A 26,501-nucleotide genomic window follows, 5' to 3' on the forward strand; every position below is an offset into this window, starting at 1 on the left:
GTTTCTGTCATTTTAGGAATAGATCTTTTTGATACAGTCTACAGATAAAACAGGGAGGGAGTTTATTTGTATGCATGATCCATTGAAATTCTTGTATAATTTATAAATTATTGAATTGCTGCTATAGCTTACTATAACTGTTAAATGAATTGCACTCCAGTGTTAACCAATCCAGTGTCTTACAGAGTGGATATAGCGTTGAGGGGATAAAAATAAAGACAAACACACATTCGCAGAGAGGTTAAGCACCGAGCGACGAACGCGTGTGAAGCTAAAGCATGTCTGTGCGTTTCTTGCCTTCAAAGAATGTAATCTTGCGGTGATCCTGAGACATTGAGGACATTGAGGACATTGAGGACATGCTCCACTTCTCCGCCTGACGATGAGTAACACATGCTGCACATTCCTGCGCTAAGGAGAAGCAGAATAATCTCAGGTATTCGAGCGGCCTGTGGCCTGCAGAAGGCGCACAGCAGGGGAGGGTGGGTCACAATCTGCCAGACTTATGAAGGTTTTACAGACATTGCCGCTGGGTGAAAAAAAATCACTCTGTCCCACACTTAGTTTGCATTTTACTTCAGCGTCATCCTGAGGGTGTCGGAGAGTCATTTCCGTTCAGACGTATATAACAGAGATCGTTCATATGAAACGTACATGGAAAAACACTGATGTGATTTACCTTCCGCCTCCTGACAAATGAATCTACTTGACACACATCAGCCTTTTTTTAATGGCTGAGTCATGCAGATGGTTTGACTGCCTGTTCTGACTTGTGACACAAAAATGCCCTTAACTGGATCTACATTCTTAAAAAAAAAAAAAGACATTAGGAAATCTACCAGGGACCTATTTATACTTGTTTTATAAATCAGATTGAAGTCAAATAAATCTTACAAAATCTGAGAGAGTTATGAAACTGAATACTGGACTCCAAAATGGCGTCCATACACTCCTGTCAGACTTGAGGTTTATTATGTTGTGGCTCTGATTCTCTCTCAGTCTCTTTCTGTCTTGTGGCCTCCACATCGATATGTTTTTTTTCTGCTTTACATGACTGAAGCAGTTGATTTCCACACGTACCCTTTTTGGAAACGTGCAATATGTAACTAAGCCACTAGGGGGCCTCTTATTCAACATAAAAAACCCAAACTACATTTTATGCCGTTTTGAAGCAGCATGGGATCATGGGAGTTTTTCACTTCATCACAGTTTTATTCACATTGAGCAGCAAATGGGGACGAATAATCATGATCCATTACGAACAAATGGTGGAGAGAAAAAATGGAAGACCGGCTAAATGGCTAGCAGTGCGTTTTCATTTCGTCGTACGTCACGGAGTTATAGCAGAGACGTGTAAAGACAATTGGTCCCAATTAAAAAGGCGGCCAAAACTAAACTTACTTTTATCTTCAACAAAAATTGGGGATTTAACTGCTTTTGAACATTGTTGGAAACGTTTTAAAAAAACACAAGTACACAAGTCAAACATATCTGCTGGCACAATCAAAACAGTTAATGGAGTAAATAAGCCATCAAAGACATGTTGGGATATTTTGTCGAACCAGGGAAAACGTGGACCTGGCTGAAAGTCAGTGGTTCACTCGGGTCTGGACCAAAGCAGTGCACCAACCAAGGGACTGGATGATACTGCCATCTAGACAGGTGCCTTAGGGCAATACCAAGGAAATTACAGGGGATCGACCAGATAACCAGGATTCATCTGGGCTCCCTGGGTGTGTCCGGACCAGATTTCATGACCTTTGGATGTTTTGAAATGTTGAAGATGACTCATAAACTGATTCTCTGTCCGTTTGCAAAAAAATGCCTGAAGCAGATCTTAAAAGAAATGCTGCCTCCTAGCAGAATCATAGAGTGAACCCCCGCCCCACCCCCCCGCAGGGCTGCACACGCGCTCAGCTAGTGTATGAATGTATTCAGGCAGGAAGACGTACAAGTCCTCTGGCCACACACAGGACCAGTGACACTCCGAACTGTTGACCGAGGCCACCACAACCTCAAACTGAAACTGAATTAGCGATTTGTTCCATAGCGTGTCACTGCCTCCACAAACGGGGACTCTGTATCTTTAGGTTCACAATGACGGCCAGTGTTGAACCCCGAGACCCTTTAGCTGTGCCACTGTTTCCCATATCTCCTCCTCCTCCTCCTCTTCTTCTTCTCTTTCAGTCTTTCCTGACTCGTCCGTCCTCTCCAACCTCTCTCTCTCTCGGTCAGATCAGACTGTCCTGCATTCCGGACATTCCAGCTGCGTATGTTAGAAATTCCATCCGGCTGCTGTGGGCTCGTACGCTCTCCTCCACCCCTCCTTTTCCATCCCTCTATCCTTCACCCATCCCCACTCTGTGTCCTCGTCTACATCTGGTCCGCACCAGACAAGGCGGACGTGGCTTCACCGTTAGGTTCACCCTCACCTCCCTTTCGCCTTCCTCTTTTCTTTTTTTTTTTTGCACCTCACACCTCCCCCTCTCTTACTCTTTCATTCTGTTCCAACTGAGCGAGGGAGGCAGAGGGAGGCAGATAGAGTCACATGACACCCGGCCGGGAAGGCCTTGAGACAGGCTTTTATACAAGGGGGCAACAGTGTAAAAAGAGAGAACACACCTAATATACAAAATAACTGAGCTTATCTGGGGCCGTGGACGTGCACGCCCCGCCTCGACAGGGAGGGTAAGAAAGAGGAAAGACACACTGGAGTGGAATTGCCAGGATGTGCGTGTCCAAGAGAAACAGGAGTGATGGTGTGTAAACAGGGTGTGAATGATCCGTGCACAAAGAAAAGAATTGAAGTTGTTTATCAAGGGAGCTTGACGTTGTGTAACACGGAACATATATAGGCAGAGGCAGCGCACTCCTATAGAAGCTGAGCAGAAAACAGAGTGTCTAAGATGGAGGGTGGTTCGGACAGATCCCCGTCAGAGAGACAGACGGACGTCTTCCTGTGCCTCGTGACCACTTGTTTGGTCTCTTCATTCACCGGGTGACGCCGGTGTGTGAGAATACCGCAGCAGGCGATGATATAAGAAAGCTACACCCGCGGTCTGGTGTAAATATGTGAGGAATTGCAGATTTATCACAGATACAGATTTGCATATACTCACACATGATAATTAAACGTTGTGCGTCAATGACATACATCAGTTCAGGTGCATTCCCCGGCTGTGGGTGTGGCCCACATGGAGAGGGTTTACTGCCCCAGATTGTAGTCTGCAATAACCACTGATCATTTCAGACTGGGAATAGGGACAAAGACAGGGAAAGGGCGGTGGCTTTGGCAGCACTCTGACCTTAGTGCGGCGCTCTGCTGCTGGCTGGACTTTAAAAGGCCGTCTCACGTTAACCCTGAGATCACCACGACCGTTTTTTATTAGCTAACTGGAAACCGTTCGGAATTCATGACATCCTGGGAGGGGGTTTAACGCACGAGGCCTGTAAGCCCGTCCTCAGGCAGTCTCTGCCATTTTCTGTGAAAAGACTGAACCTACATAACATCCCTTCTTGCCCCATCCTCCCGTGACAAGGCACGCAATAGGAATGAAGGGTGTAACCCAAGTTGAGCAAAATGGCTTCACTTCTGCAAACGCAGGCAGGGGGACGGCACGGCACGGGGCGAGGTTTGCTGAGTTTCTGCCTGGACACAGGACAAACGCATGTAGACGACTGGATGAGTTGCTTTCTAACTGACACCCTGCCACGGCCATGTGATCCTCGCTGACGGAGTGGCTTATGTCACACTCCAGGGTTGCAGTGGCAGAAATGCAGCTCGTGACACAGCCTATTGAGCATTCCTACCGGTGCACTGAACTCTGGCTGTACAATTATATAAGGCCGGCTCCCTGGATGTAATATATATGACAGCTCCCTCCCTCCCCCACAAGCATGCATCCCGTAGAGAGACTAACTTAATTTAACTCTGCTTTTAAATGCGTTCATGGAGCTTCAGTTTGTATCGGTAGAACTGTAAAATGATTGCGTACGAGTTGAGGAGAGCCAGAGGTGAACAGGGAGGCCTAAATACTTTGTTACGTCATCCGCTCCAGGAATGTTTTACTGGTTCTAACAAACATCTTCTATAAACGTACTGGTGTAATGATTTCCTTGGAAGGATCCTCCGGCTCTGCCAGACGACTGCTGGTGTCACCACATTTCTCAGAGAACACTCGGCCTCAGATATTCCTCCTACATTTTCACCTATCCCCTACTCGAGCTCGGGCTTATTCCTCGGGCCTGTTATGAGCTCAGCAGATTTTAAGAGGCTTTGAACACGGACACATTTTGACAAGATTGGATTCCACTGGTGCAGACCTCAACTTGCAACGTGTGCCCGCGGTCTAAAAATACGACATTTCTAGAAGATTGAGCTGCAGATTCGTGGTTTTTCTGAATGTTCTATGGTAGTTATAACATATAATAGATTTGGAATAGAGCATGAAAACAAGTCTGTAAATCTCTAACTGGCTGTTTCTGTTTTAATGTGGATATTATCTTGAGTATTAAGCAGGTTTCATTCATCTCTTCATTGCCATGGGTGGAATACTCCATGCAACACTTTAATAAAGTCTCTGCCCACGGTTTCACACTGTCAATGATCTGAATTGGGATTTAATCTTTGCAGGAGCTCAGAGGTTATGCTGGCAAAATGTCACATTTCTAGGTTGCCTGTAAATCCTGTAGTGTCAGGGCCTGGATGATGTGACACACACACACACAGACTCACACAGGCCTTCAGCCTCAACTCCTATCACATCACATCCATAACCTCGACAATCTGACGCTGAAGAACTAACATCTGACCTGCAGAGGTGATGTGGGACTTCGTGAAGTCGTGTCAGGGAGGATTCCCAGTTGCCGTTTCCACGCAAACTGGGTCATCGAGCCGCCACGGGCTAAATCATGCGGACAGGAACACGCATTCCCCCGGCAGACACACACACACACACGTACACACACACTGAAGTACTGAGCCCCACCTTGACCGGCGGCCGGGTCGCTCCGGCAGCGGACAGCCCATCCCGAGCGGACCCGGCGGAGTTCGGGGCTTCCTCCTCGGCCCCGGCTCTCTCTCGGCGGAGTCCCGGAGCTCCGGCAGGGTGTGTCGCTGTCAGTTGGCTCGGTTCTCCGATACAACGACTGACGGTGTAAAACACGGCTCGGCCCCGGGTTCGGTCTGTGGAGCTGAGGAGACTTTTCCTCTCGGCGGCGGCGGCGGAGAAGAAGACGCAGGACTTCAGCCCCTTTTACCCAACTCCTGCTCCACTCCTCTCTCTCTCTCTCTCTCTCTCTCTCTCTTTATCTGCCTCTCTCTCTCTCACACACACACACACACACACACACACACACAAATCAGACACACACCCGGTTTCCCACTCCGATCAGCTGGCAGCGTCATGACGTCAGCACCTACGAGGAGAGCACGTCAGACTGGGCACGGACCTGACGTGCACACGCAAAGGGCGACTCCCCTCAAAACACCGAAAGCAGTAAAAAACTATAATTATTAATATATGTTTGGTAATTTTCTTTTTGTCGCTGCAATCTCTCACCTGCAATCGTTTTCTTTTTAATCCTGTTTGTTCAGTTCCTTCATATTGTGTTTTTAATGTTTATTTCCTGTCAATGAGTCATATGGATGAAAGTGATTCCAGACGTATGGGTTTATCTCTGTCGATGATCGCACAGTTTGAAATAACTGAGACGAGAAATAAGCTGTAAATAAAAAATGAAAGTAGGAAACCACATTTACAAATGACTGTATTTCCGGTTAAACTCCTTTATTTCTAATGCAACATATAGAAACAGAAATATCCACAGAAATGGAAGCAAAAGTTAAAAAGTTTTTAATGTGTTCATGGTGAGTGTTACATTCATTTACACTATCAATTGATCATTATTCATTAATGTGTATGTAGGTGGTACCAATGTTAGCAGCATGTAGTTTATACAGACAATTAAACATAAGGATGAATAGACAAAGACAGTATGCATACTTATAATAACATAACAATGAGATAAAGAAAGAATAAACATAACTTGTCAATTATAATTGAACAAACACAATTCACTTGTGTGTTACCAATTAAGACAGTTTGTTTAAGTTGGTTTGCAAACTCACAACACTTTGTTAAAATACTGTAGGAGGATTACTAAGAAAAAGTTTGTTCTGCTGAGATGAAAAAATGGAAGAAAACCTAAAGGTTATACGCCCAGTTCACCAAAAACATTTACAATCGTTCAAATACACATGAGAAACAACATAAGAAACACTTTTTACGTGACGTACGTTAAATTTGGCTAAAATGTGGCTTCATTGTGTCTCAGCATCATTTGTTTATCTGTCGTATAGGTCAAAATAATGTTGATGTTTTCAAATTAAGGAAATTTGAGTCTTGACACTCAGCAGCTGATGCAAAAATGAGAACGGGAACCAAACTGTTTCTGAAGTCATGCAACAAATTCACCAACATCAGCAGCAGGCCTTAATCCCAACCAGCCTCAAGTCGCAGAGAGAAAGAGAACCATGAAGTGTGGACATTTAAAGTGAAATGATGTTTTGAATGGGTTCGGCTGACAAAGCTGCTCTTCAGGTGTCAGTTTGAGCCTGATTCTAATTGCACAGAAGTCGCACTGTGTCAAGACGGCACAAGAGTCGGCAAATGGCCTCCAGGGACATCAGCAGGTCGAAGTGAACTTGTTACCCTTTAAACACTGACGCACACACACACACACACACACACACACACACAGCGAGGACTGTACGGACGATCTACAGTTTTTCTGTCTCTCTTCTCTCTCTCTCTCTCTCTCTGGCCTGTCACTCTGCAGCTTTAAGCTCGCTGCAGTTTGAGGAGCTGCATCCTCACCGGGTCACCTGACACAGCAAATCCACACCAGAACAAATCCGCTGTCTCATTCCCACGTTTTGTACTTCCCCTGCCTTCTTTTAAAAAAAATAAGGCAATACTACACAATATTTAACACAAGGTGAATTCACTATGATCTTTCAGATTTTGAATGTGAAGCGGGAAAAAGTAAAAGCACTCGTCTGGTTTTGACCTTGATAAATCCCTGAATTCTTTGTGTGTTATTGCGTTTCCCACAAGGCTTTAAAGGCCTCCTCACACAGAGATATGATGTTGTGTCTGTAGAAAGATGGTAACCTGTGACCTTCAGTGCTTAGCAAGCCCACACTATGTCCTCTACTTATGAGGGTGGACATGAACCAGTGATGTAACATAACCCCCCCCAAGCTTTTTGTAGACATGCACAGAACTTTGGACATTTTCATGAAATTCCCCGTGTGAGCTGAATGTGAGAAAGCAAATGTCCGAGTTAGTTGCTTGGGACATTTTACAGGAACTTCTCCTGCTGTCCCCCCAGTAAAAGGTCTGGATAATGAAAATGACTATCTGACATTTAGAAAACTTCAGCTCAAAAGACAAGCTGTTACTCAATATATGTAACACAGAAGAACCTACTTGGTGTCAGATGATGTCTGCGCTCACATATCTACACTGACTGGAAATACACCGGTAAAATTTAACCCACTTCTGTAAAACATTCACAGCGTCCGGGTTGAAATTCCCGGAGCTTTCATGTTCACGTACGTCTCTTTCAAAGGAAATCATATTTTGCATGTTTTGCAAAAGCTGCCGAGCTGTTGTATGAAAAACAGATGCCAGTTCACTTGCGCTGAAACCTAAGATCTGTTTGTGTACTGATGACTGCACCAGATGGAGAAGTGTGCAAGTCACTTGTTCCTCCCCACCCCCCACCCCCACCCCACCGACATTCATGACTCGCAAGATCATCAGAACAAGACGTGAGCTGGGGCATGGTTCAAACGCCACCCATCACATGACCTGTGGAATAAATAGACTATTGTAGGCCAAAGGTCACAGGAACATAGAAATAAGTGTAGTAGTTGGAGCTGAATGTTTCTTGTGTTGGACGTGAATGTTCATTCTTTTCCTGTAGAAATGTGTGAACATCAGATTTGGCTTTTGTGGAGTTTGTTATGACAAAGATCAGGGATCGGAAAACACCTGTGTCACGTCTGCGTGTCACTGTGACCTTTGTCACTTCTGCAGGAATAAATGTGACGTGTCCTCCATGACTCAGCATTATTCTCTGTCTTCCTGAATCACTGAAGGTACAAATGCAACACAAACGCAACAGTGACCACACAACTACAAAAGAGCCACCACACTACAAAAGAGCAACAACACAAGCTAAAAAAGAACCCTACACAAATGCAAAAGGGAAAACACAACCACAAAAGACACAACGCATCCAAAAAAGTCATAACACAACTACAAAACCACAAAAAGCCACAACACAACCACAAAAGACACAACACAACGATAAAAGCCACAACACAACCGAAAAAAGTCACAACACAACCGCAAAAGCCACAACATAACTACAAAAGACTTAACACAACCACAAAAGCCACAAAACGGAAACACAACTACAATGGAAGTGAGCGGTTACGGATGTTGACAAAGAAACAAGCACAGTTCTTCCTTTTTTGGGTGTTCCAAGTTGTGATTGTGTTTCCATTGTGTGGCTTTTGTATTTGTGTTGTCACTTTTGCGTTTGTGTTTTCCGTTGATGCGATTGTGTGAGACGTCTCTGCCACTGTATGAGAGGACTCAACTATGCAGAGCGAGGCTTTTTCTTAGCACCGGTTCAACAACAGACACAACACGAGAGTCCACTTTAGTTTCCACTGATTAAAAGTCACAAACTCTGCTTCAAATGTCCATACGTTGAACAATCTGCTTGTGTGTGTTTGTGTGCACATGCATGTGATGTGTTTACTGCAGAGAGGAAGCAGTGGGGGACTGGATTCTGTGGTGCAGGAATAGGACGGAAACTCCCTGGGAAATACCAGGCTGCGTGCTGTGAATGCTGTCAGTGGCCACATATAAATCCTGAGGCACTTAGTTGAAAGGACAGTTTCACTAATCATTTTCAGTTCCTTGCACATTAGTAAAAACACACTCACACAAATTCTTTGGAAACACTTCATCAATGGTACATAATAAAAGTGAGATGTGATGCTTTATATTTATATTTATATTTTTATTCATGAAGGAATGCTGTATTATTTCTTGTTTTTTAAGTTTTGTAAGTCTCATAATCTAACTTGAAACCTTTGCTGACCCCAAATGATTTACTCTGAAGCCGTGAGAATAATGAAATGATGTATTAAATAAATATATGTAGTGGATATTATGAAGCTTCATGTGTGCACTGACAATCCTCTCTTCCCTGGTCCTTATTGTTGTGGCTACAGCTCAAAGCTACGTCCGTCCAGCTTCCTCTACATTAGCGGTATCATCAGTGACTGAAGGATCATTGCCCAAATTTCAAGTTTCATTTCCAGGGCTTTAAATAGTTTGGGCCTAAAAGGTCTCTCCCTGCTCTGGTTTCATCTAAAGATCACACGTGTTCTGGCTTGCACAGATATGTATTCGCACTGTGACGACAGGAAGCACGCAGAGGAAGCTTTCTGCTTGGATTGATCCAATCTGTTTTCTGTCAGCCAGGGAGCGGCTGTCGATTAATTCCAGAGGGGGAACTAAACCTCACTTATGATTTAACAGTCGAGTCAGGTTTTTTATAAAGTGCAGCACGGTAACAGGCCTAAGATGAAAACCCTGTGACTCTGCAGGCCAGACCAACAACAAATAAGGATAGGGGGGGATTTGTATTTACAAGTTACAAAAGACACGTAACATTTTGTTGAGTTATAATATTCAATGGGATACTTATAAAATTATGTAAAAGGCCCATATATCCCACATATCCCACAGCATATAGCCTGAAATATATAAATAACAAGTGTCTCCATTTGACACTTGAGTCTCTGTCGTGGTTTTGTGTCTCTTTTTTCAGTCCTTTGTAGTTTTACCCCATCCTGTATCTGTTTGTGGTAGTTTGGGGGTCTTTGTTTTTGTTTAGTGTTTTTTTTGCTGGTAGTTGTTGTCTCCATAGTAATTTGTGTCCCTGTGGGTTTTATGAGTCAATGCAATTTACATTTGTTCTTAACTGCTGTGTCACGTTGACATCGTTTTGTGTCTATGTGTTAGTTTCCTCTCTCTGGGATATTTTTGTCTCTGCAATTTAGTCTCTTTTTGTGGTATTTGTGTGCCTCTTTAAAGTACTTCCATCTCCTTTTGTGGTATTTTCTAGTCCCTAAAGTTGTTTTGCATACTTTTGTGTGTCTTTATGGTACCTTCATGTTTAATTGTGATTCTTTGTCACCTCCCTATGGTACTTTTGTGTCTATTTTGTGATAATATTGTGTCGCTTTATGATTATGTTTGTTTAGTGTCGTACTGTTGTGTCTCCTAAGTTGTTTTGCACACTTTTGTGTCTCCTTGATGTAGTTTTCTGAATCTCTGTGGTATTATTTTACGTCCTTGTGGTATTTTTTTGTGTTTATAAAGTTATCTTATGCGTCTCTGGTGTCTTTTTACCTCTTGTGTTACCATGAAACTCCACCGGGTCTTCTGTGCGCTGCGTTCTTGCAGCTCTACTTCCGGTTTCCGCTCCTGTCTTCACTTCCGCCTCGCTGGTCAGAGGTGTGTCCTGTTGCCATGGACACGCGTCACCGGTCAGTGAAGCGTGGTCGTTCTGGTTCCGGAACTAAAAACAAACCGAACAGTGTAGCTTCCGGTTTGTTCTCACGTCTTCTTGTCGTTAACTATACGAACGTGTTTTTAAAATCATTATGTCAGTTGACTAGTTAGTTTACGGACCGGAGCTGGTTCGGTTCGGTTCCGCCTCCTGTCAGTTGACCTGTTCGTCTCTGCGGGGACATGATGCCGGAACAACAGGAGGACAGTGACCTGCTCCAGGCAAACGGTCAGTGTGACGGCAAGAAGAAGAAGAAGAGGAGGAGGAGGAGGAAGAGGAACACTGCCTCCATCAGTCCCCCGGAAAACACACGTCAAGGTAAACATAGTGACAACAAGTGGCCCAGAGTGTGGAAGACAACTTACAAAGGCTAGTAAGTCATTGTTTTGAGCACTATGTCAGTGTTTTGGTGTATGATGTCATTATTTAGAGATATTAAGTCATTGTTTGAGTTACTAAGTCATAATTTAAAGTTAATAACTGAAACAATGACTTGATATCTCAAATTTTAAATTAATAAGTCACTCTTTGCAGTTTTGAAGTAAATATTTTGGTATATTAGTTCATTATTTTGGATAATTGTGTCATTATTTTGAAAAAAAACAACTATTTTGTTTTTGAGTTATTAGTTCATTATTTAAAGATATGAGGTCATAATTTGGGTAAATAAGTCATTATCAGGATGATTTATTAATTTACAAAGGAACACAGTTTCTTCTGTCTCCAACAAAACCAAAACGATTTGCAGAGAAGCTCAAATCTTGCTTAGAAATGACTTTACACGTCTGAGGTCTTCAGTTGCCTTTGATGTTAAACTAAAATGACCAATCAGTCCCCTCAAAGACGATTTAAACACAATATATATTTAATATATAATATATACGTTTAAGGATTTCACACAGTAAAGGAATCATAATTTGCCAAATCACCATCAGACACCAAAGTAACATGAAAGGTATTGTCTTACAAACTGTCACATGAATATTGATGAAAAGCCTTAAACCCCTAAAACGTCTTTTTTATATCTTCCACTTAAAATTAGTCATGCTCGGAAATTCTCATTTAAACTGACCATATTGTGTTATTACCTCTTCAGTTCAAATGAAGGTCACTTTACATGCACACAATGTAAACCGTAGCTTGGGTCATGTGGCGGTGGTACAGGATTCCCTGGTTTGAATAGGTCATGAGAGAATCGGCCCCCAGTGTCACAGCTCATTACTGTAAACCAAGCATTCACCCTCCACCTCCAGAGGCGGTCATTAGTAATCCTAACCCTCAGTTCTGTCTGCTGCTCTGCATGTGCTCACGTGTTTATGTTGCCTCCCGACAGAGAAACCTCAGACTGTGCCTGTGCATCCTGAGAACCTGCCAGTGTCTGTGCTGAGCCCTCAGAGTGCCGCTCAGCCCCGAGCCCCGCTGCCCAAGCTCACCGCTGCAGGTAAGAAGGGTGGAGAGCCGTCCGCTGGCAGCGGCACCAGGAGCAAAAAACACCCCAAGAACTCCCCAGCCCCCCCGACGGCAGCAAACAAAACCAGCGGCAGTGGAGCTCGAGCAGGGTCAGAGCTCAGCAGCCAGGCCAGGGAGAGCCTGCGGTGGGAGGGAGCTCTGGAGGACCCCGAGGCTGAGGAGAAGAGGCTGGAGCTGTACAGGGCCAACCGGCGGCAGCGTTACATCACACACAGAGACACGGTGCTGAAAGAGAGCCAGGATGCTCTGACATGGACTTTTCCTAAAGAGCGGGGGAGAAAAAGGCTTTGACTAAATCTGTCCAGCAGGAGACGTCCTCCTTACAGCGACTGAGCAGACACTTGATTAGAGAGGCAGACAAGAGTTAATCATATCAGGCTTTATTTGTCCACAGTGTAGAACAGATTGAGGCACAGAGTGAGGATCGTTGGACCGAAGACGAACTGAGCATGAGTTGCCAATTCTGTACTTTTTTAAAACAGCCGTTAGAAACGTTTCTCTGGCAGCTACAGACCAACACATCCACAGTGGACCCGAATAGGCCTTCTCAAAACGTCATAGAGGATATGCAGAGTTTATCTTGTGCTTGTAAATTATGCACCACTTGCAGAAAAGACCCCAAATGGGTTGTTTCAGGACTGAAACACTATCAGGATAATGTCCCAAACCTCCAGGTCCACACGTCAGAGAGAGCTCAACAAAACCAATGTTTTATATTGGTTTTATTTGCTGTAACAATATGTAGGGATATGCTTTCCTCTCATTTCTTGCTGCTCTGTATTTTTAACCCTATGAGACAAACAAAAAGGCAGTTTAAAACCTACATATTTGGTCCAGTATGCAGTTGACTTTTCTGATTCAGCGAAGTGTTAATAATAATATTGTCAGTGTCAGCGATGAACATAAGAAGTGACAGAGAGACACTTCATTTCTGGTTAGTTGTTCCTGCCTGTGCTGAATCGCTGCTGGACGACAGGGTAGTAGTAGTCACACGTTTCCTGAGTGAATGAAAAGCTCCAACACTGATGAGTCGATGGATAGAAAAATGAGACAGAGCTGTGGTGACTGCCATGTTTTGTCCTTCGGGAACAAAGTGAAACGCAGGACAAAAGAGTTTAAAAGACAAATATCATCCTTGTTATTTTCGACCTGGGAATCAGCATCGACAAAGGTGTTGACAGAAGGACTAATATTCAGGATTGTTCTTAATCATACGAGAGCTAAAGTGCATCTTTCACTAAAACATCCTCAGGAGAACAAACTTGAACATTTGTGCTCAATTACTCTCTGTAATAATGAATAGTTTGGGTGAAGCTGCTGAGCTGTTGCTCTGATGCATCCTCAGAAAAAAGTGAGATTACAGGATTATCCTGTGCTGTTGTCTTCTGCCAGTAAAATGAACAAAAGAATGAAGATTATTCTACATTAAGCTTCAACAAGCTGTGCAATGTTACCTCATCTATCATTAATGATCCGTTACTTTATAATTTTAACAATTCCTGCATCACTGTGTTGAAGAACCTTGATTCCAGGTATTTAATTTGTTCTTTTAGCCAATAAATAAACATCGAAATACAATTTCTCAATTGATTATAAAGAAAATTAAAAAATGTAACTATGATTTTAAATTCTATTAAACTTGCCCCTGCCATCTCTGCATCAAACAGCCCAACACCCCCGCTCGGTTTCCCATACCCCCCCCCCCTTCCTCCCCACCACCAGCCCCTCCAGACTAACTGGTCGGAGCACGTACGCTGTCGCAGTGGGCATCAAGGTCACTTGTGTTTTCCCAGCAGGCCAAATCAAATGTGATGTCACTGAAAACCCTCTGGAAACATACATCCATGAATTAAAAATAAGATTAAACTATAAAGAAAATTATACAAAATATTAATAAAAAAAATGGTAAGTCCTAAAAATATCTGCAACTATCTGAGGTATCTGTTGTGTGCACGGTGAAGTCCGCTCACATGAACACTGACGGTGTGACGCACGGGTGAAATCCACACAACCTGCAGCAACACACAGAGCAGGAAACTAAATCGACATCAAACGTTTTCATAACGTCCTCCCTCTCCGTCCTCGGCGGGAGCAGTGACGATGAAGACACAGTTGAAGGACGTAGGCTTCACGCCGACATTGATGAGAAGATGAGGAGAGAGATGAAGATCAGGACAGCTGCAGCCAGCTCAGGTCAGCTGACCTGTCAGGAAGAAGACACCTCATGTTTTTAGATGAACATCTGATAAAACAGCACAAGAGTTCGAAACATCCAGATGCTCGACTCAACCATAGACTGTTTATAAAGATGGATGAGATAGATAGATAGAGTGCCCCCTATTGGTTGGCTGCAGTAAGAGTCATCAACCCGGCCTCCCCCATGTTAGTGGAAAGGACATGGACCAAACAAAAAGGTAAATTTAGGTGCAGCTGAGACTGAGAGCAATACCACAGAGTTTTTACCTTATTTTAATTGAAAACATCTGCTGCTTCATCTGAAAACGATGCAATGAACTGAGCCTCTTTATTCAAAAGATTAAGATTTTACATACTGAGCCTCTTTCTTCGTGATGACTTTTCCGGATGCGAACCTCTCAGCCACCGCCGACGCTGCTGGGTCATAGTTGAGACTCGCTACGGCGATAACTTCATCGTCCCTGAGGAGAGAGTAACACAAAATATAAATACACATATTGGATCTGTCAAAGGAGTAATACTTTTTTCAAACAGTGGTTTGTTTATTTTTCAACCTACTTGATGTACAATGCCAGGAACTTCATGTCCTCAAACTTCCCTTTCACCACAAGCTCAGTGTATCCCTCCCCATAACCTGCAGCACAATAGAGACATCACATTTGATTTAATGGTGGTCGGTGGGGAATTCAGAATAATCAGTGTACATACTGTATATACTGTAGTTTGAACAAACAGTGAATTGTTACTGTTAGGACAGTTAGTTATTAACTGAGCCTCTCACCTGCATATCGGATTGTTTTACCCAGTAGGACGGTCCAGTAGAAAGGAACTGTGTTGAGTTCAGTCGGTTTATTCATCATGTTCAGAGCTGCTATTCTTCCTAAACAACAATTTTGAAAACACTCATATATTATAACAAATAAATTAACATACATTGAGAGTTTATTTACTTGTAGAGAGGAAACCTCTCAATATCCACAGCTGCTCTTTTTTGAGAAAGATTTAGCCACAAATGCACTGGATTATCCCGAATTAAACATCATTTTGAAAACTATTTTACAGTTAGTTTGTTTTATAGAATTTTATCTTTCTACATGATACAGGCAATACATCATATCATAAAAGAACAGAACTATATCACTTTTACAGGCTTCACAATGCGCTCTGTGACTCCACGTTACCGTGTGCTTGTGCCATCTGCCAGTGTCCGATGTTCACCATTCGGTTTTTGGCCATCACCAGGGGGAAGGTGGCGAGGTCGCCCCCACAGAACACATCCGGGACGTTGGTGCGCGTGTACTGCAGGAGGGAGACACAGGCAGGACACTGATATGAGTGCAGATAGTTTTATGATACTCCTTTCTGTTTGGGGCCCCGGGAACCCTGTGCCCTGTTTAACTGCTCAAAAACGTCTCAGTTGTGTCTCTGAGGTTCGGATAAAATACGACAACTTTTGTATTGAATCTTTATCAAATCCCTATGACTATATAGTGAACTATTTCAATGGGAGTTCTATCAGGGAGTTGGCACATCTATGTGTTCAGATTCATCCAAAACATACATTAAGGAACATCACAGTAAAGTATAACACTTGTAGGTTTAAAAAATAAACATATATTCACAAATTCATTATATAATATTATGTCATTTTCACATAAAGTAATCATCAATTCATATGTTCCCCTGTTTATAGCAAAGTGAAGTGTTTCCATTTCTGTATTTTCTACATATTGGGCTTTAACTGTATAAGCAGTGGGGTTAAATCTCCACAAAACCCCTGAGAGGATTCAGGCCCATGTGTTGAGAATGACAGAATGAGATGTAGATAATCAGGTTGTAATGAGACCAACTGACTTTGTCGACTGTTACAAAGTGTTTGGCGTCCATCTGGACGTGACTGCCTCTCAGGAGCTCCGAGTTGGGGACGACGCCTGGAGGAAGAACAGAAGAGGACACGCGTTGCTGACCAGGTTCTGTGGGAACGTTGCTGGTTGTTTGAGTCATATATACAAATACAGAAATAATCTTTTACATCAATGTAACATATCTTTGGAAGACAGTAAAGAGTGATGAAGAGAACGAGCAGGAAAACGAGAAGCTGTAAAACTGCTCTCACCGATGCCAACGATCAGAACATCGGCCGCAATAACTTTTCCACTTTTAAGCACGACCTCCTTCACCTGCAGGAGGACAAGAGGACCGTGAGACAAAGTGTCCCTCCGTGTTTTCTGAGGTTCATGTCAAAGTGTGTGCTTCAGTTTGACCTTGCCGTCGACACCTCTGACCTCAGTCACATTATCGTTCATGTAGAATTTCACGCTCTGCTCCGACAGCATCTGCAGGAACAACAGAGTTTAAACCTAAGCTGTAGATAAATATGTGGAGAGGTAATTCAGGACGTCCTCTCTCTCTCTCTCTCCGGCTCTTTCTCTCATTCTTTTACCATCATGGTGACTTTGCCGATTTCCGGACCCAGTGTGTTCTGGTACGGCAGCTCGCTGCTGCCGATCACTGTGACACTGGAGGCTTTGTCAATTAGATAAGAAGCAACTTCCATACCTGAAAAACATTATAATATGACAATTAAAGACATGACAACGACTTTAACAAACCACATTAATAAATTATTGTTTTATTTAAATTGTTTAAATCTAAAATAAAATAAATAGGCTTTATACTTTTCATCCAATCATTGCTTTGGACACACAATATCATGATCATCTCATTAGATTCTAATCACATAGAAAAGGGCAAATATTACACTGTGGAAATGATATTTATAACTAAATGATAATAATCATTTAAGTGTGCTGACAGATTAAAAAAGTTAGAAAAAGGGGGCAAGAAATTAAAATGAGCTAGTGACGCTAAGTACAGGAGTAAAACATATTTTTCTTGGGATCATGTACCGACAAACGAGGTTCCCACGAGGACCACGTTGCAGCCCAGACAGACTGTGTGGATTTGTCGGGCGTCCTCTGGCGTCTCCAGCATCTTGACATTCTCCAGCTTGATGCCGGGCACATTCAGACCCTTTGCTCTGAAGGACAGGAGATAACTCTGCTCATAAGAAATGTGCTGCAGTGTAGTGATGCTGCAACGATGACAACTGCACAAAGGTATCTGCTGTTGTCCTGGTTCACTGAATAACATAGTTTTGACAGAGGTGCTGCAAGAAATGCTCTCAGGTTAGGACTTTGCCAATGATGCTCCTATTTCACCCCGGTCCATTTATCTGATTTTAGGCAACACTACACCAAACCATCAATATGGATTCATCATGAACACCTGGTTGAAGGATGCCGATGAAAACATAACTATCAATATTTCATTTCTGACAATAACCTGATACATCTGCACCTTTCACCCTCTGGAGGGTGTGTTTACCTGCAGCCCGTTGAGATGAAGAGCTGGTTGTAGCTCTGGACTGAACCATCGTCAAATGTGACCGTCTTCTTGTCTGTGTCCACTGACAGCGCCTGGAAACAAAGCGGTTGTTAAATGATGAATCCGTTGACAGTCTGATTGTGCGTCGGACAGAATGAAGTAGTGTAGATGTGAGTGGACAGGAGAAGAACTCACTTCTTTCCTGAGCCACACCTCGATGTCGTACTGATGGAAAAACTCCATCCTCCTCAGCAGAATACTGTCACTCCCCACATTCATCACCTGTAACGTGCAGGGAGTGTGTGTGTAAGTAACAACACAAACACACACACACACACAGACATATATTCATCAGTGAAATGTTGTGACATGTTGTTTGCACCTTGCTGAGTCGGGTTTTGTCGTAAGGTAAAAGGTCTTCTTTGGTGACCATGATTATTCTGCCGCCAAAGTATTGCTGCCGTAGAGTCTCAGCGCAGATCAGAGACGCAGCGCCTGCACAGAGACAACACACACACACACACACACAGAATCACACACACACAGAGTCACACACACTGAGGAAACAGATGAGGACAAGCTCCTGACCATAGCCTGTATATAAAGATGGACGGCTCCCCAAAAGTGAAGCCAACGTGTCTCTATCGTCACCTGGTGGCTGGCTGCAGTAGAGGATATACAATCCACCTCCTCCATGTGAGTGGATGGGAGATGGGCCGCCATGACTTTTATATTTGCCTTATGTATAAACGTACCTGTTTGTACATTCATTTCTATATTTAACGAACCCGTACATAACTGTGTTGATATTCCAAGTCGTCCACACTCACCTCCTCCCAGCAGCAGAACAGTGTGAGTAACTCCTGGTACTGCAGCTCCCATACTCTTCAATCGTTTTTCATGCCGGAGAGTCTGAATAACACACACACACACACACACACACACACACACACACACACACACACACACACACACACACACACACACACACATTCAGGAATGCAATGAAATCTATTCTATATTATTCATTACAGAATTATTGTTTTTACATTTAGTTTTGCTGCTACTTCAACTGTCTCCTGTTCTTTACTTTGTACGATTAGGTTTTTAAATGTTTACTTTTTCCGAAACACACAGAACTAGACAGTAGATTGAAATGTGTAATTTTGTGATGAGACAGGAAGCAGCATCACTCTGAGGAGAAGCAACATCAACTGAAAAAAGAAGTGAAGACGTTTGACTGTTTACCTTCTTGTTTACTGACACATACACTTTGTTGTTTTGAATTTTGACCTTGGAAAAAAAAAATATATATTAGAATCAATGTAAATCTCCTCGTGTGCTAAACATCCGTCTGTCCGTCCAGGTCCTACCTTGTGGCAGGGTAAACAGTCCATGCCAGGACACTCCTCCAAATCTCCTGTATGGACGTTAAAACAGGAGCCATGCCACGGGCAGCGCACTCTGTGGCCTGAGATAACCCCTGAACACACACACACACACACACACACACACACACACACACACACACACACTTCAGTTATGTACTCTGTACCATGAACACATTAGTGAACAGTCCTACTGGACACAGGCCCCCGGGCCCTGGGCCAGAGCTGCTTAGGAGGGACTGTAACATTTTCTTGTTGAAAAGTAAATTAATTGACAACAAAGTGTCACAAAAACAACCACAAAAAGACACAAAGTCACATTCAACAGATGCAAAACCACAACATTAGGACACATAGTAACCACAGAGACATGAAACATCTGCAAAGAGACGCAAAACCACAGCAAACACTATGGTTGCATTGGTTGAATATATTGGTTCTGTAAAACTCACACCACCCTCAAAGAACATATTATAGTGCCTCTACTACTGTATTTGATATCATAATTGTGTCATACAATATATAGCATATAGTGGGCCTCTAGTATCTAGTGCACCATCAGTAACTCTGTTGATTCAGATGTTGTGTAATTTTTATTCTGCATAGAAAGTGTGTTTTCATCCTGTTCTGCTGATCTGAGGCCTGTGTGTTTACCTTTGCTGAGCGGAGCACCGTAGTGTGTACACTGGTTACCGATGGCGCTGTACCTGCCCTCGCAGCGTGTCAACAATACGCTGTGATGTCCCACTTCCACCTCCATCATCCTGAGGTAACACACACATACACACACAGGTACACACAAGATACTGCAATGATCTCAACGTCCAAATTAGGTCTTGAACGTCTGTGTGATGACATTTCTGAAACAGTATCACACATTTCCCTCCCCTGGTGCTTACAGTACTTTTTATATTTAATTTTGTTTCCTTGCACAACTACACCCCAGCAAATGTCTTGAGTGTGTAAACCTGCTTGACAATAAAACACGATTCTGATTCTGATTCTGATTCTGATAAGGCTCCTCACTGTCCATCCTGCAGGTCTGACTCTAGACACACCACAGCTGTCAGCTCCTCTGATGTGTCCTCTGGATCCGAGTCTGGAAGCTCTTGTCGGGCTGGAAACACACACACACACACACACACACACACACACAGACACATTTAAACAAGCTACACCAGTGAAATCAAACTCCTCAGACCAGCATTACTCTTTTTCAGATGATATTAAATATCTGCACCCTGATGTTCATCAACAATCTCTTTACTCACGTGGTTCGGTCCCGGACATCTCTCTGACTTAATCTTGACACCACAGAAATCCACGGGACGCCTCCACAAACATGAAAACTCAGTCAGATGCTCCGGTGAAACAAGTTTTGTCTTAAACAGCAGTTCGTGCTCCCTGTTCATTTTCTGCTCGTCAGCAGAATTACGGGGTAGGAGTCCTTTTCCACGACAGCCAGTCCATCCCCAGACCTCATCCCTTGTTTTTGGCAGGACGTGAAACAAACACTGGACTATTTGGGTTCGATAAGATGAGCAAAGAAATAGAAAATCGACCAAAAGGTGACTTTTGGGACTCCGGGGACCGAAAGGTTTCAGTGATGTTGCTGGTCACATTCAGCCGTGTTATTGTTCCAGAGAAAAGAGACCAGCGTCTTTTGTGTTTCACAACGGCAGCACAGAGAAAAGGCTGACGAGGCAGCAGCCGCCGACGCTGAATGGACGGGCGACAAAGCTCAGATGACAAAACCGGAGGCGCTGTCATACATTTATCGTTTCAGGTTTCAAGACTCATCACTGAAGAACTCCTTTTTTTAATATATGGATACAAAATATGGATAGTGTTTCCATTCTTGTTCCATTAAGAAGGAACTATCACACTTTTACTCCACTACGTTTATCAGACATCTGGAATTATAAGTTGTTTTTCAAACACGTGATAATATTATAAATAACAATATAAAACCCAGAGTCTACAGATGTCACAGGCTTCAGATGTCTATGAATTGATAATAGTTCTGCTCCAAACTTCTTACAGGGTTTCATTTCAGTCTGAAGCCTCAAGGTGTCAAGAAAAATCTAATATTTAACCAAAGTATAAAAGATTAGAGAAAACCCGAAAGCAGATTTGTGTCTCGGATGTTTATTTAAAATTCTCTCCTCAACCCCACAGGTTTATCTGGTGATCAGGGTTCTTACACACCATAGTGTGGTCGATTGGACCAGTAATAATATAACTTTATCTAAACAAGGCTACAGAGTGCCAGTTAGTGACCAGTAGGATCGTGACCTCCTCTGCTTGTTGCTTTTCCCAAGCAGCTCTACCTCGTAAAGACAACATCGCCTCGAACACGACAAACCAAAGATAACATTTTTACACAACAAAACAGAATACACAATGTTTAGTGCTCTTACACTACTGTTAAAACTGAAAGTACTTTGTGTCAGACTGAGCTCAGACTTTTGACTCAGAACACAGCAAATCTGCACTTTATCAACACGCTAACCTCTGTTAGCTGCTGTGAATATTGACAAATACAACATGATGCACTGAGACATACAGGTAAGGTAATAGTACTTTCACTTATTCATCATGTTATTACAATGGCATATTATTCTATAGATGATTTAAGGATTGATGAGGATTTGGAGGACTTCTACCTCTATTGAGTCAATTTCAGTTATCATTAAATAAATGAATGTAAAGCTGCTTTCAGATCTGTGCTAAATAACATCACTGTCAATCAAGTTTTTCTTTGTCATCGTTTTATTGCCATTTTCTCCTTTATTTCTAATTGACAGTGGACATGGGGAGATAAAACAAGAAGGGGTAACTCTGCTATGACCCAAACCAGGCAGGTCCTGATGTCTTGGTGTTGATACGGTCGAATGTCGCTCTACATCATGATCCTCTTCTGCTGGACCAAGTCGACCAGAGTGGGACCTTTGCAGCTCTTGTTGGTTTGGACGTCTTCTCTGAAACGTGGTAGTTGGACCTTGTCTGTCCTGGACTCCGTTGTGTAGTAGGGACACAGCTTCAGATGCTCCGAAATGGACGGCACGTCTCGGAAGCTCCAGGCGTCCACGGGAGAGAACAAGGTGCTGAACTGCCAAACCTGCGGTCACAAAAAGAGACGGGACAGTAAATCCTGACAATGTTATACCAGAGGGAAAATTCCTCTTGAAATTATGCTGGATTCTAGTAAATATTAAATATTAGATAAGGCAGTGAATGACAATGCATTTTATACTGGAGATACATGTACAATATTTATCTGTGATAAAGCGTTTGTTATCTACATAGGAAAGAAGTACTTTGAAAGTTTTCTTAAAGTAAAATCACCACAAATACAATTAATTTTGTATTTTTAAATCAATAGTCCAAAAGCATTAGTGTCAAAATTAAAAGTGCTCTCTCTTCAGTAAAACCTGTGACCTCGCAAGGATCTTTAAAAAATAATATTTAAAATGAGAAAGTTCTGAGTGCCGAGATGAAACATTTTGCCGACTTCGCTTTAAATTGTCCTAAAATACATACACATCTATATATCAATGTTACATTTTATTATACTTGTTATGAATTGTGTGGAATGGCCTTTTGTTTGCTCCAATGACCTTTACCGTAAGATCATGATAGACGCGCATACATTTTCAAAGTGCTGCAGGTGTGGCCAGGTTTCACAAACAACAGACCACAGGACCTCAGTTCAAAAGTGCACGGATGAATAGTATTTGAATGAATGCATTAATGTGGTATATCCAGTAAGCTAGTATCATGATACCACAAGTATATAGTAGGTACATATTTGACTGTACTTTAAACTGTCCGATGCTGCTTTAATGAAAGTTTAAATACATGCATCTCATCCTCTGTCCTTGGCTCTTGGCTTACAGTCTCTTTCACCCTCCACCTGGCTCCTCCATGTGGGTCAGAGGTCCTCTCCCAGCGGAGGGTGACCATCCCTCGGTCCTGCAGCAGAGAGGAGCACACCTGCCTCATGAGCCGGGACACCAGAGCCAGCTGGGACAGGGACAGACTGTCCAGGAAACTGGCCACGTGGCACAGCACCTCGTAGGGCAGCAAGCCCAGAGAGGCCTCCTCTCCTCCTGCACGACCTCCTCTCCCTCTCTGAGGAGGTAAGGAGTCCGCAGAGCTCCTGGACGACTGGGGAGCATCACCCAGTGGGATGGTGGCCTGCAGGCTGAAGCAGCCCAGGCTCTCACTGGAAGCAAAGTTGAAACTCTTTAAAAGTGCAGCACATCTTTCTGCCATGCATGACTCATGTATCTACAGGGGATTCATGGGCATTTTGATTAATTACAGTGGATCAATGTTGTTTCATCTGGTGCTGAGAAAACAGCTTCTTCACACATGTTCACCTCCCTTCTACGTCACCCTACTAGCTCACTACATTCTGCAACTCCCCTCACTTCTCTGCTTTGCCTGGATGAAATCACTGATGTCGAAGTTCTTATTGGCAGTAAAACAGTTAAAGGAGTAAAAGAAAAGAGTCATGTCATGAAATTGAAAGGAAAATGATAAAAATCGATGCAGCAGCACTGTGTCTTCCTTTTTTATTCCACACATCCTTCCTTCTTGTAAAAATCTGTAGCCTACATTACCCACAATGCCACTAAACCATCGTGAGTGACAGCCTCCTACAGAGATTTCGTAAACTCACTTATTTAACTCTAAACCTCCAGATGTTTCATTTTCCAACGTATTGAGAAGAACATGCAGAGACGTATCTGAGCATTTAGCTGCTCTGAAGACTGATATTTTAAACAGCAGGTGGAAAAGTTACGTGATAAACCTAGAATCAGTATTGGACTTTAACAGGAGGCCAGAAAAACTAAAAAATATCGTATTATGTAACTGGCCTTAAGGACATGTCATATTTACAATAGTAGATTATTTTTGTGTTTGTCATGTATTAATTTACACATCTAGTGTATTTATAAGAGGGAAGGTGCATCAGTTCTTCAGGATATTAAGGACAAACTTTTTGTATAACCTCACTTGAAGGTGACGCTGGCTTCATGTGTGGACGGCTGGAACCTCCTCTGGCTGTAGGTGCAGCCCAGGTACGCGAGGGGGCACCTCTGCTCGAACCATCCGTTCACACCCATCTGGATGTCACTGTGGATGTTCCTGTACAAACAGAAACATGTTGAACTGAAGGTCTCGTATCCAAGACTACGACCTGATCTGAGTTAAAACCCAAAGGTTCACTGATATATGACAATTTCTCAGGTTCTCTATCTCCCTCGAATCCTAAAACTATGAAGAAACCAATCATTTTGTTACTGCAGTAGAAAAGAAACCCCACTTGTAATGTTTGCCGTATTCTCGGCGCTGAAAGGTGTGTCCGCAGAGGAAGGTGAAGGCGGAGCTGGCCTTGTGGTGTCGGCTGGTGACGCTCTCCACCTGCAGCTGAAGGTGCAGCTCCAGAGGTTTCCCGTCAGTCAGATGGGCCAGCGACGTGTTCCTCTGGAAGGGAGCGGACAGGAAGTTGTAGGTCTGCGTGCCCTCGTCTAGCAGCAGACCGTCTGAGCACGCGCTCTCTGCGATGAGGTGACCCCTCTGCTCCCTCTCCAGGGAGCACAGCAGAGAGGCCTGAGGGGCAAATCAAACGCACCCTGTGGTAAATATTCAGAATGAATTTCTCCCAAATTGCCGTTTATGTCCAAACCGCAGTATGGATGTAGCCTTAAATGATTTCTCTCCCTCACCTGAATTTCCTCCCACACAGGCATGTCCTTTAACGTCACCCCCAGGTCGCTGGTGTCCACGGCCCGGCTCTCCCTCCTGTAGAAACCAGGGTTGCGGATGCGGCCCTGCTTGGCAGAGAAGCTGGTTGGGACATTAAATGTGCGCACGGTGATGATCTTCATGGGCTCCACATACTCGTACACATAATTCTCCTTCGTCAGTTTGACGCTGGAGGAGGAGGAGGAAGCTGCTGCACCCACACACATATCTGCTGCATCTTCCTCAATCAGAGCACCCAGGCCTTCAGCCGGTCCCTGGCCTCTGCCTCCCACAACCTCCTCTCCAGCCTCCCTGCAGCCGCCCCTCTCCATACTGAACATATGCTCCCAGGCCCTGTAGTTTTCTAACAGATCAGCATCAATGCTTGAGGCCGTGGCAATAGCCTCTCTCTCCTCCTGAGTCAACAGCTGATCATTTTCAACCTCAACTTCATCTTCATCTTGGTCTTGGATGTTAAACGTGACAAAAGACTCCCAGGTGGGAGCTCCGGCCTCCTTTTCTGCTGCCTCCTTCACCAAGGAAGCTTTTTTCTGCCTTTCCCTCCTCCTCTCCTCCTCCCTCCTTTCTTCTTTTATCTCCTCCTCCTCTTCACTCTGGACGAGCTCGGGGAACAGTTTCTTCATCTTCATGGAGTGAAACAGTCGGTCCTGGTCTTTCAGGGCCATGGCCAGGTCCAGACATCCTCCCTGCTCTCTTTCTCTGAGCAGGTTTTCGTGCAGCTCTGTGTTGGGATAGGAGTGAGCATCGTGGGTCGGCCAGCGGTTCCACTCCATGGAGCAGCACACCACGCTGGCCGGACACACCTGGAGGTGAGCGGCCTGCGAGGAGCGGGGCAGCTGGACCGGGCAGCCGAACCCGGAGTTGAGGCACGGCACCCTCACCTTAGGGCAGAGCAGCAGGTGATCCTCCTCTTTGCATAGGTGGAACAGAGCTCCACAGTGCAGGCGGCAGGGGATGAGGGCACAGCACACAGAGACCTCCACCCGAGCCCTGCAGCGCCGGCTGTAGCAGGAGTCACAGTGGACATGCTGCCGCTCCCTGGACGCTCGAGAGCGACGACTCTGATTGGAGGAACAATGGAAAACAAAGGATCAGTTAGCTGTCAGTAGAGTAACACAATAAATGTCCAGATTACTTTTGCAAGATCAGGTATATTTAGTGTAAGTTTTATGACATCATTAACCTCTATTTACCCTGCTGACCTGCATATGGGTCAATAATCATGCAGCCAAACTTTTTTAAACCAACAAAACTTTATAGAGGAGATCCTGAAGTTTTCGAAGACACCTTCTCCTAAACAAAATGAACTTTATAGGACACACTCACAAAGAAATGATATGTTTGACCTTTAAGCTACTTGAATGGAAATAGAATGAGCAAACTATGTGATGTTACAGTTGCAAAACAAAACCATACCATCCTTCAGATCCTCTTGTTCCACTTGATGTGATCTGTAGACGTCTGACCTGGAAACAGAGACGAAACTATGAATCTCAACGTCTCACATTACAAACAGCCTGGCAATATGCAAACAACAGAGACTTAGGGTTCAACGCGAAGAATGAATCATAGTCTTTGGCCTACCGCCGCACGAGCTGGAGAGAAACGTGTCCCAAGCAC

The 26,501-nt window shown here is 43.7% G+C and overlaps 2 protein-coding genes across 2 annotated transcripts; both read right to left on the reverse strand.

Annotated features, from left to right (window-relative positions):
- Positions 1–14,301: 14,301 nt before the first annotated feature.
- On the reverse strand, positions 14,302–20,197 carry aifm5 (apoptosis inducing factor mitochondria associated 5). The gene is made up of 18 exons (XM_053441882.1): positions 20,130–20,197; positions 19,758–19,867; positions 19,089–19,198; positions 18,964–19,008; positions 18,546–18,627; positions 18,098–18,210; positions 17,911–17,997; positions 17,716–17,807; positions 17,238–17,368; positions 16,772–16,887; positions 16,593–16,664; positions 16,445–16,508; positions 16,183–16,259; positions 15,510–15,627; positions 15,110–15,208; positions 14,887–14,962; positions 14,685–14,789; positions 14,302–14,335 (listed from the first exon to the last, which is right to left on the reverse strand). The coding sequence occupies exons 2-18, from the start codon at positions 19,864–19,866 to the stop codon at positions 14,302–14,304; spliced, it is 1,530 nt and encodes a 509-aa protein (XP_053297857.1). The 5' UTR covers position 19,867; positions 20,130–20,197.
- Positions 20,198–22,005: 1,808 nt separating this feature from the next.
- LOC128457361 (F-box only protein 40-like) lies at positions 22,006–26,089 on the reverse strand. Its single transcript, XM_053442022.1, has 6 exons — positions 26,084–26,089; positions 24,842–25,942; positions 24,439–24,725; positions 24,129–24,260; positions 23,001–23,331; positions 22,006–22,224 (listed from the first exon to the last, which is right to left on the reverse strand). The coding sequence occupies exons 1-6, from the start codon at positions 26,087–26,089 to the stop codon at positions 22,006–22,008; spliced, it is 2,076 nt and encodes a 691-aa protein (XP_053297997.1).
- Between the last annotated feature and the right edge of the window lie 412 nt (positions 26,090–26,501).

This window comes from Pleuronectes platessa, chromosome 15 (genome assembly GCF_947347685.1).
Source record: "Pleuronectes platessa chromosome 15, fPlePla1.1, whole genome shotgun sequence".
NCBI classification, from domain to species: Eukaryota; Metazoa; Chordata; class Actinopteri; order Pleuronectiformes; family Pleuronectidae; genus Pleuronectes; species Pleuronectes platessa.

Excerpts from the sequence above, each read along its gene's own strand:
- LOC128457361 (XM_053442022.1), bottom strand. Across the intron at positions 24,261-24,438 it reads GAATACGGCAAACATTACAA|GAACATCCACAGTGACATCC; the intron begins GTGGGGTTTCTT and ends CTGTTTGTACAG. Across the intron at positions 22,225-23,000 it reads GGTGGAGGGTGAAAGAGACT|GTTTGGCAGTTCAGCACCTT; the intron begins GTAAGCCAAGAG and ends TTGTGACCGCAG.
- aifm5 (XM_053441882.1), bottom strand. The coding sequence starts at position 19,866 with ATGATGGAGGTGGAAGTGGGACATCACAGCGTATTGTTGACACGCTGC. Across the intron at positions 19,199-19,757 it reads CGGTGCTCCGCTCAGCAAAG|GGGTTATCTCAGGCCACAGA; the intron begins GTAAACACACAG and ends GTGTGTGTTCAG. Across the intron at positions 18,628-18,963 it reads ATGTGTCAGTAAACAAGAAG|ACTCTCCGGCATGAAAAACG; the intron begins GTAAACAGTCAA and ends TGTGTTATTCAG.